Source organism: Triturus cristatus, chromosome 10 (genome assembly GCF_964204655.1).
Source record: "Triturus cristatus chromosome 10, aTriCri1.1, whole genome shotgun sequence".
NCBI lineage: Eukaryota > Metazoa > Chordata > Amphibia > Caudata > Salamandridae > Triturus > Triturus cristatus.
Window position 1 is genome coordinate 380,141,412 of NC_140593.1, and position 13,069 is coordinate 380,154,480.

The following is a 13,069-nucleotide window of genomic DNA, read 5'->3' on the forward strand; positions in this document are numbered from 1 at the left end:
TAAGTACATAGGTAAGACAATGACCCCTTAAATCAATGGGTAGGATTGGCAAGAGGTTATGCCCAAACTTTCTACAATGTGGTAAAAAAAATCATAATAAAAATGTCTAAAATAGACTAATATGATAGTCAGTGAAAATGGGTAGGAGTGCACTGCTTGCATCTAACAATGCCATTAGTAGAGAATATTTACAGGTTGCTGGACATGTTGCCAATTTTCTCAGGTATAATCCCCCTCATAGCGTGTAGGCGTACCAAAGCTCGTTAGCTTGGGGGCGGCTCACGAGAGCCTTTTATCTGTGAAAGTGGGCAGGAGTGCACTGCTTGCATGTAACAGCGCCATTACCCCATAGCGTCTTGGTAGTTGTAGTTCAGTTTTTCACACAAAGTTCATATTATTTTTCAGCTAATGCCGTCTTTCGAAATCGTATCTCTAGACACCAGTGTTTCAGGATTCCTCCCAAATCAGTAGATAATATTTACGGGTTGCTGGACATGCTGCCAATTTTCTCAGGTATAACCCCACTCATAGCGTGCAGACGTTCCAAAGCTCGTGAGCTTGGGGGCGGCTCACGTAAACCTTTTATCAGTGAAAGTGGGTAGGAGCGCACTGCTTGCATGTAACAGTGCCATTACCCCATAGCATCTTGGTAGTTGTAGGTCAGTTTTTCACACAAAGTTCATATTACTTTTCAGCTAATGCCGTCTTTCAAAATCGTATCTCTAGACACCAGTGTTTCGGGATTCCTCCCTCATCAGTAGAGAATAGGAAGAGGGTCGTAATGCATTCGGGACCCCTTCCCCTTTGCAAATACAGGAAAAAATATTTTTTAGGGGCACAAAAGCGTTTCATTTTTCTTTTTTGAAATGCATCCCGTTTTCATTTGATTTAAAAGCAGTCCCAGACATGGTGGTCTGCTGAGCCCAGCAGGCCACCATACCGGGGATAGCCTGCTATTCCCAATGTTATGTTATGTTATGTTACCAGTTTTGTAAAGCGCAAACAGCTGCCCCCGCAACGGGGCGTCCCGGCGCTGGAACCATAACACAACCAACTGAAACAGGGGGAAGGGAGGGACCTAACAGGGGGGGAAGAGATAGGTTTTAATAGCTCTGCGGAAAGCTAGGATGTTGTCCATGCATCGAATATTGAGGGGAAGGGAGTTCCATAATTTGGCCCCCAGTAGTTTGAAGGAGCGCCCTCCAATGCGGCAAAAGTTAGTGTAGGGTACCATTGCTAGGTGTTGCCCCATGGACCTGAGGTTCCGTTTGGGAGTGTAGGGGGTCAACAGCGAGCGGAGTAGCTCCGGGCCTTCGTTCTTCATGATTTTAAAGGCGAATATGAGGGCTTTGAACTGGATGCGGGCTTCCATGGGTAACCAATGTAATCTGTGAATGGTCGCTCTCGCCGAGCATCTTTTAGGGAGACCTACTATAGCCCTTGCCGCCGAATTTTGTATCCGTTGGAGTCTCTTAACTTCAGTTTTATTAGCTCCTAGCAACAAGGCACTCGCGTAGTCCAGTCTGGACAGGATGGTAGATTGTACGATGAGTTGACGAGTTTTTGAGTCAAAATAGCCTAAGATGGGGGTGAGGCTTCTCAGTAAGCCAATGCAGGTTGCGGCAACTTTTTTTGTGTGCGACTGGAAGCTAAGAGCAGAGTCCAGCCACACTCCCAGGTTTTTAGCTAGAGTCTTTGGGGGGGGTGCTGGGCCCAGTGATTGGGGCCACCAGAGGTCATTCCAGTTGTTACTATTTTTCCCCATTATCAGCACCTCTGTTTTGCCGCCGTTGAGTTGAAGGCAATTAGCCGTCATCCATTTAGCAACGGCGGTCAGACCATCCCTGAATCTAGTGGCATCGGGAGAGGGGGCATGGTTGAGGCTGATTACCAACTGGGTGTCGTCGGCGTACGACACCATTGTGAGGCCCCATTTCTTGGCAACCTCCGCCAGGGGTTGCATGTATAGGTTAAACAAGGAGGGACTGAGGGCAGAGCCCTGTGGAACTCCTTGTCCTATGTTTTGAGGTTGGGAGATAAACGGGGGGGCAGATACCCTAAACGATCTGTTGGTTAGGAATGATCTAAACCATTGGAGTGCCGCGTCTACGATACCTATGTTTTCCAGGCGTTTCAATAGGATGGCATGGGAGACCGTGTCAAAGGCCGCGCTGAGATCGAGTAATATCAGCGCGGCACTTTTGCCGGAGTCCATAATTTCCCGTAAGCTTTCTGTGGAAGTTAGGAGCGCGGATTCCGTGCTATGGCCCGGCCTGAACCCGTGCTGGGAGGGGTCCAGGATGTTGTTTTTCGCCATGTGCTCACTTAGAATTTTGTTAGCGTGGGCTTCCGCCAGTTTCGCGACCCATGGGAGCAGAGAAACGGGCCGGTAGTTTTCCGGTTTAGCGGGGTCTAGGGAGGGTTTTTTTATGATCGGTGTTACCCAGGCCTGTTTCCAGCAGGTGGGGACCGTAGCCGTGGCAAATGAAAGATTAAGGAGTGAGGTCAAGGGTGGGAGGAAGAATTCCAAGGCTTCCAGAAAATGAGTAGGCCTCATCGGATCTGTGGGTGCGCCCGATTTCACCTTCCTACAAAGTTTAGAGAGTTCTTCACCGGAGATGGCGGGTATGCGTGTGAGACTAGAGTCTCCGAGGATGGTAGTGGGAGGGTTGATGTCCTCTGGACTGTCCTGGGTGAAGGCATTGTAAATTTTTTTCACTTTATCCGTGAAGAAGGTAGCTAGGTCTTCACATTGTTGCGTGGAGGTAATGTGAGAAGCCGGCTTGTTTCCGTTTTGTAGTTTTTACACGATTTGGAAGATCGTTTTCATGGGGTTAGGGCTAGCATTTATCTCAGTGGCGTAGAAGGCAGCACGGGCTACCCGGATTGCCTTGTGATACGTTCTGAGAGTGGTCAAATATGCGTCTTTGTCCTCCTGCTTGTACTCCTTTCTCCATTGTCTCTCCATTTTTTTACAGACTCTCCTCATTGTTTTGAGGTTCTCATTGTACCAGGGATTGGAAGGGGTGCTACGCCCTTTGGTCCACTTCGCTGGAATAATGGCGTCCAGTCCCTTGGTAATCCAGTTCTGGAAGGACATATATGATTTCTCAATATCATCTATATCCTCCAGGTTAGGTCTCCCCAAACTCGCTGCAAGGTCACATTGTTGGAGTTTGTGCCAAGGTCGTTTTAGGCAGGAAGTTGGAGACTTTTTTATGGTGGAGTGGTTATTAGGGATGGAGAAGGTTACTAGTGAGTGGTCCGTCCAGGCCATGGGTATAGGATCATCCGCTCTGGCCTCTGGAATGTTCGTAAACACTGGGTCCAGCAGATGGCCCGCAGCATGTGTTGGGGTTCGGACAAGCTGAATTAGCTGAAGAGCAGCTAGGTCTGCTGTCAAGTTGCTGATTTTAGCATCTGATGAATTGTCTATATGGAGATTGAGATCTCCTAAGATTGTGAAGTTGGCCGAGTCAGTAATCATAGCGTGTGTTACCTCAATGAGCTCTTCCGTGAATTTCGTGGAAGGCCCCGGCGGTCTGTAGATAAACAGGCCTGAAAAAGTGCAATTTGGATTAGTGGAAATTTTGAAGCGTGCGCATTCACAGTCCGCAATGCTTTCCTTTAGAAAGGAGCAGGTGAAGGAGGATCTGTGGATGGCGGCGATGCCCCCTCCTCTTGAATCTCTGTTAATACAGGTCATAGCAAACCCATCCGGTATAGCAAGATTGGGGATACTGGTTAGTTCATCTTTAAGCCAGGTTTCACTCAGAAACATTATGTCTGGGTTCTCATCCATTAATAGCGTTCTTACCTCCGCATGGTGTTTGACCAGGGATCTAACATTCAGCTGCATGATGGTAAGTGACGTTTCCTTCCTTTTGTTCTCTTTCTGGCTGATATGGCGTGGTGCAGGTAAGACCAGGTTACAGCTTTTACAGTGGAGGGCGGTACGACCAATGCAGCCCTCTAGCTTGTCGCATCTCAGGCCAGGGTTGAGTGACCACAGTGTATCACTGTCGTATACGTATGACTTTTGGGCAGGGGGTCTGGCGAGAGGCGAGGACTTGGCGAGGACGGGCGAAGACGGGCTTGCCTTAGGCGCGCCTTCGGCGCGCAAACGGCGCGCCCGCTGCGCCCGTCCGCTGCGCGTCCGGTGAATGCACATCCTTAAAGGTGGGAGAGGGGGAGGGTGGGCGTGGCCTGCAGGTAGGCGTGGCCTCTGTTCCTCGCCGGTAATGGCGGCAGAACTGTTTGTTTTGGCGGAATCGGTGCAGCGAAGGGGTCGCTGTTTAGGCGTACTTCTAGCCCAAAAGGAGGTGCCTGAAGGGTGAGTGCGCAGTTAAAATGCAATTTTTTATCAGTGACACAAAATACAAATTTTAAAAATATTTCGTCCTCTCCCGGCTTCCGCCTCAGGAGATTGCGAAGTTCTGGCTAGGTCGCGCTGTCGGCAGCGTTTTATACCAAGGTGAGTGGGCGTGGCCTGCAGGTAGGCGTGGCCTCTGTTCCTCGCCGGTAATGGCGGCAGAACTGTTTGTTTTGGCGGAATCGGTGCAGCGAAGGGGTCGCTGTTTAGGCGTACTTCTAGCCCAAAAGGAGGTGCCTGAAGGGTGAGTGCGCAGTTAAAATGCAATTTTTTATCAGTGACACAAAATACAAATTTTAAAAATATTTCGTCCTCTCCCGGCTTCCGCCTCAGGAGATTGCGAAGTTCTGGCTAGGTCGCGCTGTCGGCAGCGTTTTATACCAAGGTGAGTGGGCGTGGCCTGCAGGTAGGCGTGGCCTCTGTTCCTCGCCGGTAATGGCGGCAGAACTGTTTGTTTTGGCGGAATCGGTGCAGCGAAGGGGTCGCTGTTTAGGCGTACTTCTAGCCCAAAAGGAGGTGCCTGAAGGGTGAGTGCGCAGTTAAAATGCAATTTTTTATCAGTAACACAAAATACAAATTTTAAAAATATTTCGTCCTCTCCCGGCTTCCGCCTCAGGAGATTGCGAAGTTCTGGCTAGGTCGCGCTGTCGGCAGCGTTTTATACCAAGGTGAGTGGGCGTGGCCTGCAGGTAGGCGTGGCCTCTGTTCCTCGCCGGTAATGGCGGCAGAACTGTTTGTTTTGGCGGAATCGGTGCAGCGAAGGGGTCGCTGTTTAGGCGTACTTCTAGCCCAAAAGGAGGTGCCTGAAGGGTGAGTGCGCAGTTAAAATGCAATTTTTTATCAGTGACACAAAATACAAATTTTAAAAATATTTCGTCCTCTCCCGGCTTCCGCCTCAGGAGATTGCGAAGTTCAGTGGGGTCACAAATTGCGAGTGGCTCATTAATATTCATGAGCCTCGCATTTTGCGACCCCATTGGGATTCGCAATCAATGTCTCTGACACTGTAGTACATTGTAAATTGCGACTCGCAATTTGGGACTCGCAATCGAGCGCAAATTGCGAGGCGCAATTTACTATGCTCGTACATCTGGCCCTTAGAATTAGTAGTTTCAAACGTATGAATTATTGCTAAGTTTCAAGATGAGACAACAAATTGGGAACAAGTTATGCAATACCTCACACGCAAATGTAGTCAGTGCCAAAACAGACTTTTTGACTGGTTCTGACACGATAGAAGAGCTGTGGGTCCAAAAATGTGCCAGAAACGTTGTTGGTACATGCTAAAATCACTCTTGCCTGACTTTTAAGTGAAAAAACATCTTGTACTTAAATGATAAAAGACCCCTTTCGAGTTCCACTGTACTGAGAAAGCAAAGAACTATCTGCAATGAAGAGACATGTGACGCACAACTATGAGAAATGTGTGTGCACAACAGTGGCAGCTCCTCCTCAATGGTGCAAGAGCGTTGCCCCACTGCCTGGCTCAGAGCCAGCAAATGTCAAATTGAACAATGCTCTTGCATCGTTTAATTTTACTTTTGCCAGCTCTTAGCCAGCGGTATTGGGAGGGGTGGGGCCCATGCATGGGAGGGGGGAGGAGGAGTACCACAAGCACTCCACTCCCTAATGCGCATATGTGTTTTGGCCAGCTATCCCAGGCCGACCAAAACACACATGTGCACTTAGGTTTTCTCCAGCCCAGCTGCATTGAGCAGCTGGGCTGGAGAAACCCCACAGACACCCTGTTCTGAGCAGTGCGCCTTTCCTGCCTGCTCAGAGCAATCCCTGTGCTACTCTACATCATGGGGATTGAATGGGAGTCTGGGTCCCAGGTGCTACTGGACCTTGGAAGAGGAGAGGCACAAACACGACATGAGGCTGGCAGCAAAAGGAATTTTTTATTTTATTTATTATTGTGTTCCCCCCCCCCATGCCACACCTCCTGTGCAACCCCACCCGCCCCTCTATCCTTTGTTTATGGCGGCCGCTGCTGGTGCACAATTGGAAATGGCCCCATGCATTTTAACGATGCAACTAAAACCACATGAGAAGGTTGTGCCATTCTGTATTTTTATGTCTCGCCTAGGCAGTGCATGTGTTGTCTCTCGAGACATGCTGTATGTACTGAATGGGCTTTCAGCACTCCCATCCATTTTGATTCGCTCCTTCATGTGCCTTTCGAAATTCCTTTGTTTTTGTTGGTTAATAGTATACATTTGTTCCTCTTTTTGCTGTTTTGGTCGTGCCCTGGAGACTGGCCCTGTTACATGGATCACTTCACTATCTGCCATATAAGTTAGTTTCGACGCACTACTTTTTTTTTGCCTGGGCTTGTTTGGCTTTCTGAATGTGCTCAGCCGAGGGCTTCAAATTGTGTCCTTTTTTGTTTTTCACTTTCTTGGTTTCACAAGCACGTTTTTAGTTGGAGGCTATGTTGTTTTTCATCCTATAACATTTTTGGTTTCATTAGCCCAAATGTCCGAACCTTAAATAATATACTTACTTTTGGAAAGTGTAGTTTAAGAAGATGGCCAACAGTAGGATTAATCTATAAACATTGTGCTTTTCACAGCATTATCATTTGGATACGATAAAAGAAGTAAACATGTTATTATTACTCCATTTTATGAAACTGGAAGCAGCTTTAAGTTGCGTGTTTTCAATTTATTATGCTTTCCTATAGGTTTCAATTGTTGTTGAAATAAAACGAATATCAAGGGATGCCTCCTTGTGCTCTCCAAACCTGGCATGTAATGTGATGTTACTTAACAATATATCCTACAAATAGACAGTGCAACCCCAACTCAGCACCACAGCAGCACCACCTCAGCATCAGCGCAGCACCACTCAGCATCAGCCAGCGTCACTCAGAACCACTTCAGCAGCAGCACCGCAGCACCACATTAGCATCACTCAGCAGCACGTGTGCACCACACCAGGACAGCACCACCTCAGTGTCACTCAGCCCCAGCGCAGCACCACCTCGGCACCAGCGCAGCACCAGCACACAACCTCAGCACTAGCATAGCACCACCTCTGCACTACGTCAGCACTCCCTGAGAACCAGCACAGAACCACCACCTCAGGATGACTCAGCACCACCGCAGCACCACTCAGCAGCAACTCAGCATCAACTGAGCCCCACCACAGCACCACCTCAGCATTAGCACAGCACCACCTCCTCATCAGTGCACCACCACCAGTGCAGCAACAACTTAGCATCAGAGCAGCCCCACCTCAACATCAGCACAGCACCACCTCCGCATGAGTGCACCAGCTCATCCCCACATCAGCAGCAACTCAGCTTCAACGCAGCATCACCTCAGCATCAGTGCAGCATCACATCAGCACAGCACCAACTCAGCATCACTCAGAACCACCTAAGCACTAGTGCAGCACCCCCACCTCAGCATGACTAAGCACCACCACAGCTTCACTCAGCACCAGCCCAGCATCACGCAGCACCACCACAGCATCACTCAGCGCAACCTCCGCACCAGTGCAGCATCTCCTCAGCATCACTCAACACCATCACAGCACCAGCTGAGCACAGCACCACATCTGCATCTGTGCACCACCACCAGTGCATCACCAACTCAGCACCAACACAGCCCCACCACAGCACCAGTGCAGCACCACCTCAGCAACTCAGCACCACTTAAGCATTAGCGTAGCACCACCTCAGCACCAGTGCAGCATCAGAGCAGCACCAACTCAGCATCACTTAGCACTAACACAGCACCACCAAAGCATCACTCAGCATCACCTCAGTATCACTCAGCAGCACCTGGGCACCACCTCCACACAAGTACACCACCACCTCAGAATCACTCAGCACCAACTCAGCATCAGCGCAGCACCAGCTCAGCATCAGTGCACCACCTCACCATCAGCACAGCACCACCTGAGCATCACCACAGCACCACCTCAGCATCAGCACAGCACCACCTCTTCATCAGTGCACCACCAGTGCAGCACAACCTCAGCAATACCTCAGCGTCAGCACAGCATCAACTCTGCAACTGTTCCCTACCACCAGCGCAGCCCCACCTTAGCACTAGTAAGGCTCCATCTCAGTACAAGTGCAAACCCACCTCAGCAGCAACTTAGCATCAATGCAGCACCACTTCAGCATCAGTGCAGCATTACCACAGCATCAACTCAGCATCACTTAGCACCACCTGGGCACCAGTGCAGCACCATCACCTCGGCATGACTCAGCACCACCTAAGCATCACTCAGTAGCTCCTCAGCATCACTCAGCACCACCTCAGTATCACCAGAGCACCACCACAGCACCACCTCAGGATCAGCACAGCACCTCCTCCTGATCAGTGCACCACCAACTCAGGATCAATGCAGCACCATCTCAGCATGAGCGCAGCACCACCTCAGCACAAATGCATCACCCCCTCAACATCAGAACAGCATCATCTCAAAATCAGCACAGCATCACCTCCACATCAGTGCACCATCAACAGCGCAGCCTCACCTCAGCACCAGCACAGCCCCACCTCAGCACCAGTGCAGCCCCACCTCAGCAGCAATTCAGAACCAATGCAGCACCACAGCTTTACTCAGCACCACCTCAGCATCACTCAGCACCATCTCAGTATCACTCAGCATCACCTCTGCATCAGCACACCACCATCTCAGCACCACCTCAGCATCACTCAACACCACCTGAGCATCACATCTGCACCAGCACACCACCACCTCAGTGTCACTCACCACCACCTCAGTCTGCCCTCGAATCTGGTATCTGTTGATTCTCCCCTAGTGTCCACCTGCTGCTCACGTCGTAATTCAGGTACTATTTCCCAACCTCCACCCTCCTGTTGATTATGCCCCCAACCCATCCATAATATAAAAAAGCTTTAACATGCACAGCAGCCACAATGCTCTACAACATAGCTTAAAAACATTGGCAAAGCCAATAGCTCTGGGTAAACACTTTTTTTTAGACTGTCAACAGTGTGGACCATTTCCAGTCAGTTTAAAAACACATTTGGAAGGAAGCCCACTAGTCACAAGCTGGGTAGCATCTCTGCACCTTGTAGTTTTAAAGTGCTCAATCTAGTTTCTCAGCTCTAAAATAATGACCAGATGAATAACGAATTATGAGTGCAATACAACTGTGAGTGGGCTATCCTGAAAATAAACCTGCCTCTGTTGGCACACAAAACTGAGTTTTAATAGTGTTACAGAAACATATTAAAAAGCATTTATAGACCAGAGTGAAAGCACAATCTTTAAACCAAGCTTGTCCACTTTCCATGCAGTTGCGGCCGGTGTGCTGGACGAGTGGCGGGGCGGGCGGGTGGGGGGTAGCGGGGCCATAGGGGTCGTGGGTGGGAAAAATAAAAAAAATTACCCCCCCAAAAAAACGGACCTGCAGCTGGCCGCGTCGCGCTCTTCTGGTCCTCTTCTCCAGGCACACAAGCTCCCAGAATGCCCTGCTGCCAATCCTGACCTGAGCGCCCTTGATTTGCGATCCAGGACAGACTGGGAGTCTGTGCCTGCTCTCTCCAACCCAGCAATGCAGCTGAGTTGGTGAGAGCTTTCATTGCGCATGACGGTATGGCCGACCTGAGACGGCCAGCCAAACTGTCATGCACAATGAAGGGAGTGCACTTACCACTCTCCTCTGTGCCCGTCACTCCTCAGGCCAGCCCCCAAGACTCGGCAGGAAAATAAAAATAAAACAAGTGTTTATTATTGTTCTATTTTTCCTTACCTGATGTTTTTGGGGAGGGGGGACACTTCTCCGCCATAGTGGAGGATCCGCCGCTGTTCCCATGCCTAAACATGTAACTTACACCAAGTAAGGTTTTGATCAACTTGATAAATATGAAAAAAAAAGAAAATTCTCTTACTACTGACTAAATTTTATTTGTATGTGAAGTCCGGATCATAGGCATCTGCATTTAATACAAATGACACGGGCAGTCATGGTAGTTTATGCATCCCCGAAACCATTTTTGTTGCCTGTCCCCACATCAGAAATGTCAGAGTGCTTGGTTTGGTTGGCTTTGCTCCCATCTCTACAGCGATAGGCACTCTTTTAGTTAATGTTCATGAAGCTACCCCTGATGTTGGCTTTTGAAATTCTGCTTAGTTAGATTTGCTAGTTTTTTAAAACCTTAAATATGTCAAGCTAAAAGTGGATGACTGCTCACTACAGCTATGTATTAAACAAACCTAAAATAGAGATAAACCAATTTTGACTTGTACTCACTTGCTCGGTCGCCAATTTCCTACTTTTATATTATTTTGTCACTACCTGAAATGTATTTGTAAAATGACCTTTTGTCCTGAATTTTGATCCATTGTACGGAACTGTTAAATCTTCACTACCCAAAATTTGCGACCATGCCAGGCGGTGACCCCAGTTACTTTTAGACCTCTGAGTTACCGCTGTTCCATGTAAAATGCTGTCAACTATTAAATAAAAATAAATATCTATGAAAAGTATTCTTTTTAAGCCAGGTATTGGTGGCACATTCAAAAAAGTGGCTACTACCTGCTTTCATGTAAATTATTAGAACATATTGTATTAAGAGATAGTCTCTAAAAATAATTTTAAAAATTCAAATCTAAGTTATTTTACATTAAAAAACAACTGGTTCCGTTATCTGTCTGTGTAAAAATAAAAACTGTGTAAACACTGTTTTTTGTCCTGTTGTATAAGTTGTAGATTTCATCGTGAACTCCCGTTCCAACATGGGTGACTAGCTGAACTGCTGCAGACTCTGTGTAAGTTTGCACTACAGACGTTTCTACATTCCACTCAAAGACGCGGGTCATTTATAGGCGCCTCCTCTCCGAAAAACACGCATATATCCAGAAAATACCTGCATTTTGTTTTTGTTCTCCAATATGAAAAAATATGTTTAAATTGCTACACATTTTAAATTATCTCATATTTATTTTTCTCATTTTTATTATAGTGTCCTACCACAATTCTCTGGCCCACCATAAGTGTTTACAGTAACCGGATTTACCAACATGGCCACCACACATGTAGCCCACCATATATGCTGCTAGCCAGATGCTTGCTCGATAACTTATAAGAAACATGCTGCGGTAGAGGGCGGGGATCTAGAAGGCGGGAGCCATACTAATTACGACCTATCTTCGGCAAGAAAAAGCCGGGACTTGCTTCAACCCTTCACCATTCACCGGGCGCAGATATGAACGTAGACGCTGATTGGGTGCTATTTCGGTTAGAAGATACTTGGTTGGATACTCTACACGCCACTTACTATTATGTTTCGCCCTCCTTCGTTTGTGATAGGAGAGTCTGAGGATAGGCTCGTAAATCGGAGGTCACCAGGAAGAAACTATGGCTGCTCTAATCAGAAGGTCCTGTAGTTTGCTCAGCAGTCACTGCAAGCATGGCAACCTTGCAATGGGTAAGCATTTTGCTCCTCCCTCCCGCATGAAAGATGTCATTCAGCACCTGCGCTAAAGAGGGCCTTTTGGTACGGTTATAATATCCATGTCAGGCTTCTTGCATTGTCCTCCCTCTTTTATATTACCCTAATTCAATTAAATATTCATGCGGCACTGCGTCCTACTTTCGTAACTCTGCATATTGCTTTTTCATTGCCTTTTATTTATTGCTTGTTTAAGTTACTTTGTAGTCTGTGCTCTTTTAGAAGCGAACGAGTTTCAGGTAAACCCTTTTCTATCCCGGCACATTAGCAACAGATAGTTTGTTTCCACGTCAGCCACAGTCCAGCATTCCGGTGTAAATACATGGGCAGTTGTATAGACTCTAATGACAATCAGATTTTTTTTTTTTACGCGTTGTGACTCGGGTGCATTGCAGTGCATTTGATTCTTAAGAGTAACCTGCCAAGATGCATTCCTGTGTTTGACGCCTCGATACAGAAACATTCTTCAGTGATCTGCAAAGAAAGCTGTCGCACACGTTCCCTCTTTCACCGATCACTGATCAGTCAGAACGTGTATTCTTCTATCTTTAAATCCGCCCCTACCTGGGAAAAACCCTCACGCTAATCCGAGGGCGTCCAATTATAAGGCCTTGACAGAAGCAGAGTGTGTCTACTCTGTCGCATATAGGTGTGCATGCCGTCACTCAGGTTGCCAGTTTTCGAATGCGTGTCCTTTTCAGTTTTCAAGGGCTTCAGACTTATGATTTTTCAGCAATGCAGGTCAAACACACGACTTTGCTTATTTAATTGCATGTTTCTGACAGATCTACAGTGCGTATCAGTGAAAGGATATGGTGCTTTACTGTGCATTTGAGCTGTGGGCAAACCAGTTTTAGTAAAAATTCCATTGAGCTGTAATAATACTTATTTACAACAACAAAAAAAAACCTTTTGTAGCTCTAAATCTGAAACTATGATTCTGAGCTAAATACATACCTCTTTGGATGGGATGTTGGTCAGTGTACACCGTTGTGCCCTTTTCATATTTTAGTTGATATTAGTTGTAATGTTATTAAAGCTAAATATTTGTTGACGTAATTTCTCCCATTTCATGTAAATGAAATAATGTTACTAATTGTTCTGTTGTCTTTTGGCCTAGTGACCTTTATCTTTGAATTTTAGACTCGCACCTGTCATCAAAGAGTGATGATGGTTTTATTTAAAATATTAACTCTAACCCCCCCCCCCCGAATAGAGATACTATAGATTTTTAAAGCCCCCTTTGACTCTGGAT

At 47.3% G+C, this 13,069-nt stretch overlaps 1 protein-coding gene across 1 annotated transcript in view; it reads left to right on the forward strand.

Annotated features, from left to right (window-relative positions):
- Positions 1-11,633: 11,633 nt before the first annotated feature.
- HIBADH (3-hydroxyisobutyrate dehydrogenase) overlaps positions 11,634-13,069 on the forward strand; it is a 502,228-nt gene continuing 500,792 nt past the window's right edge. Inside the window, exon 1 of the mRNA XM_085631622.1 lies at positions 11,634-11,790. Within this exon, the coding sequence (XP_085487748.1) occupies positions 11,721-11,790 (70 nt within the window). The 5' untranslated portion in view covers positions 11,634-11,720. The remainder of the gene's footprint in view (positions 11,791-13,069) is intronic.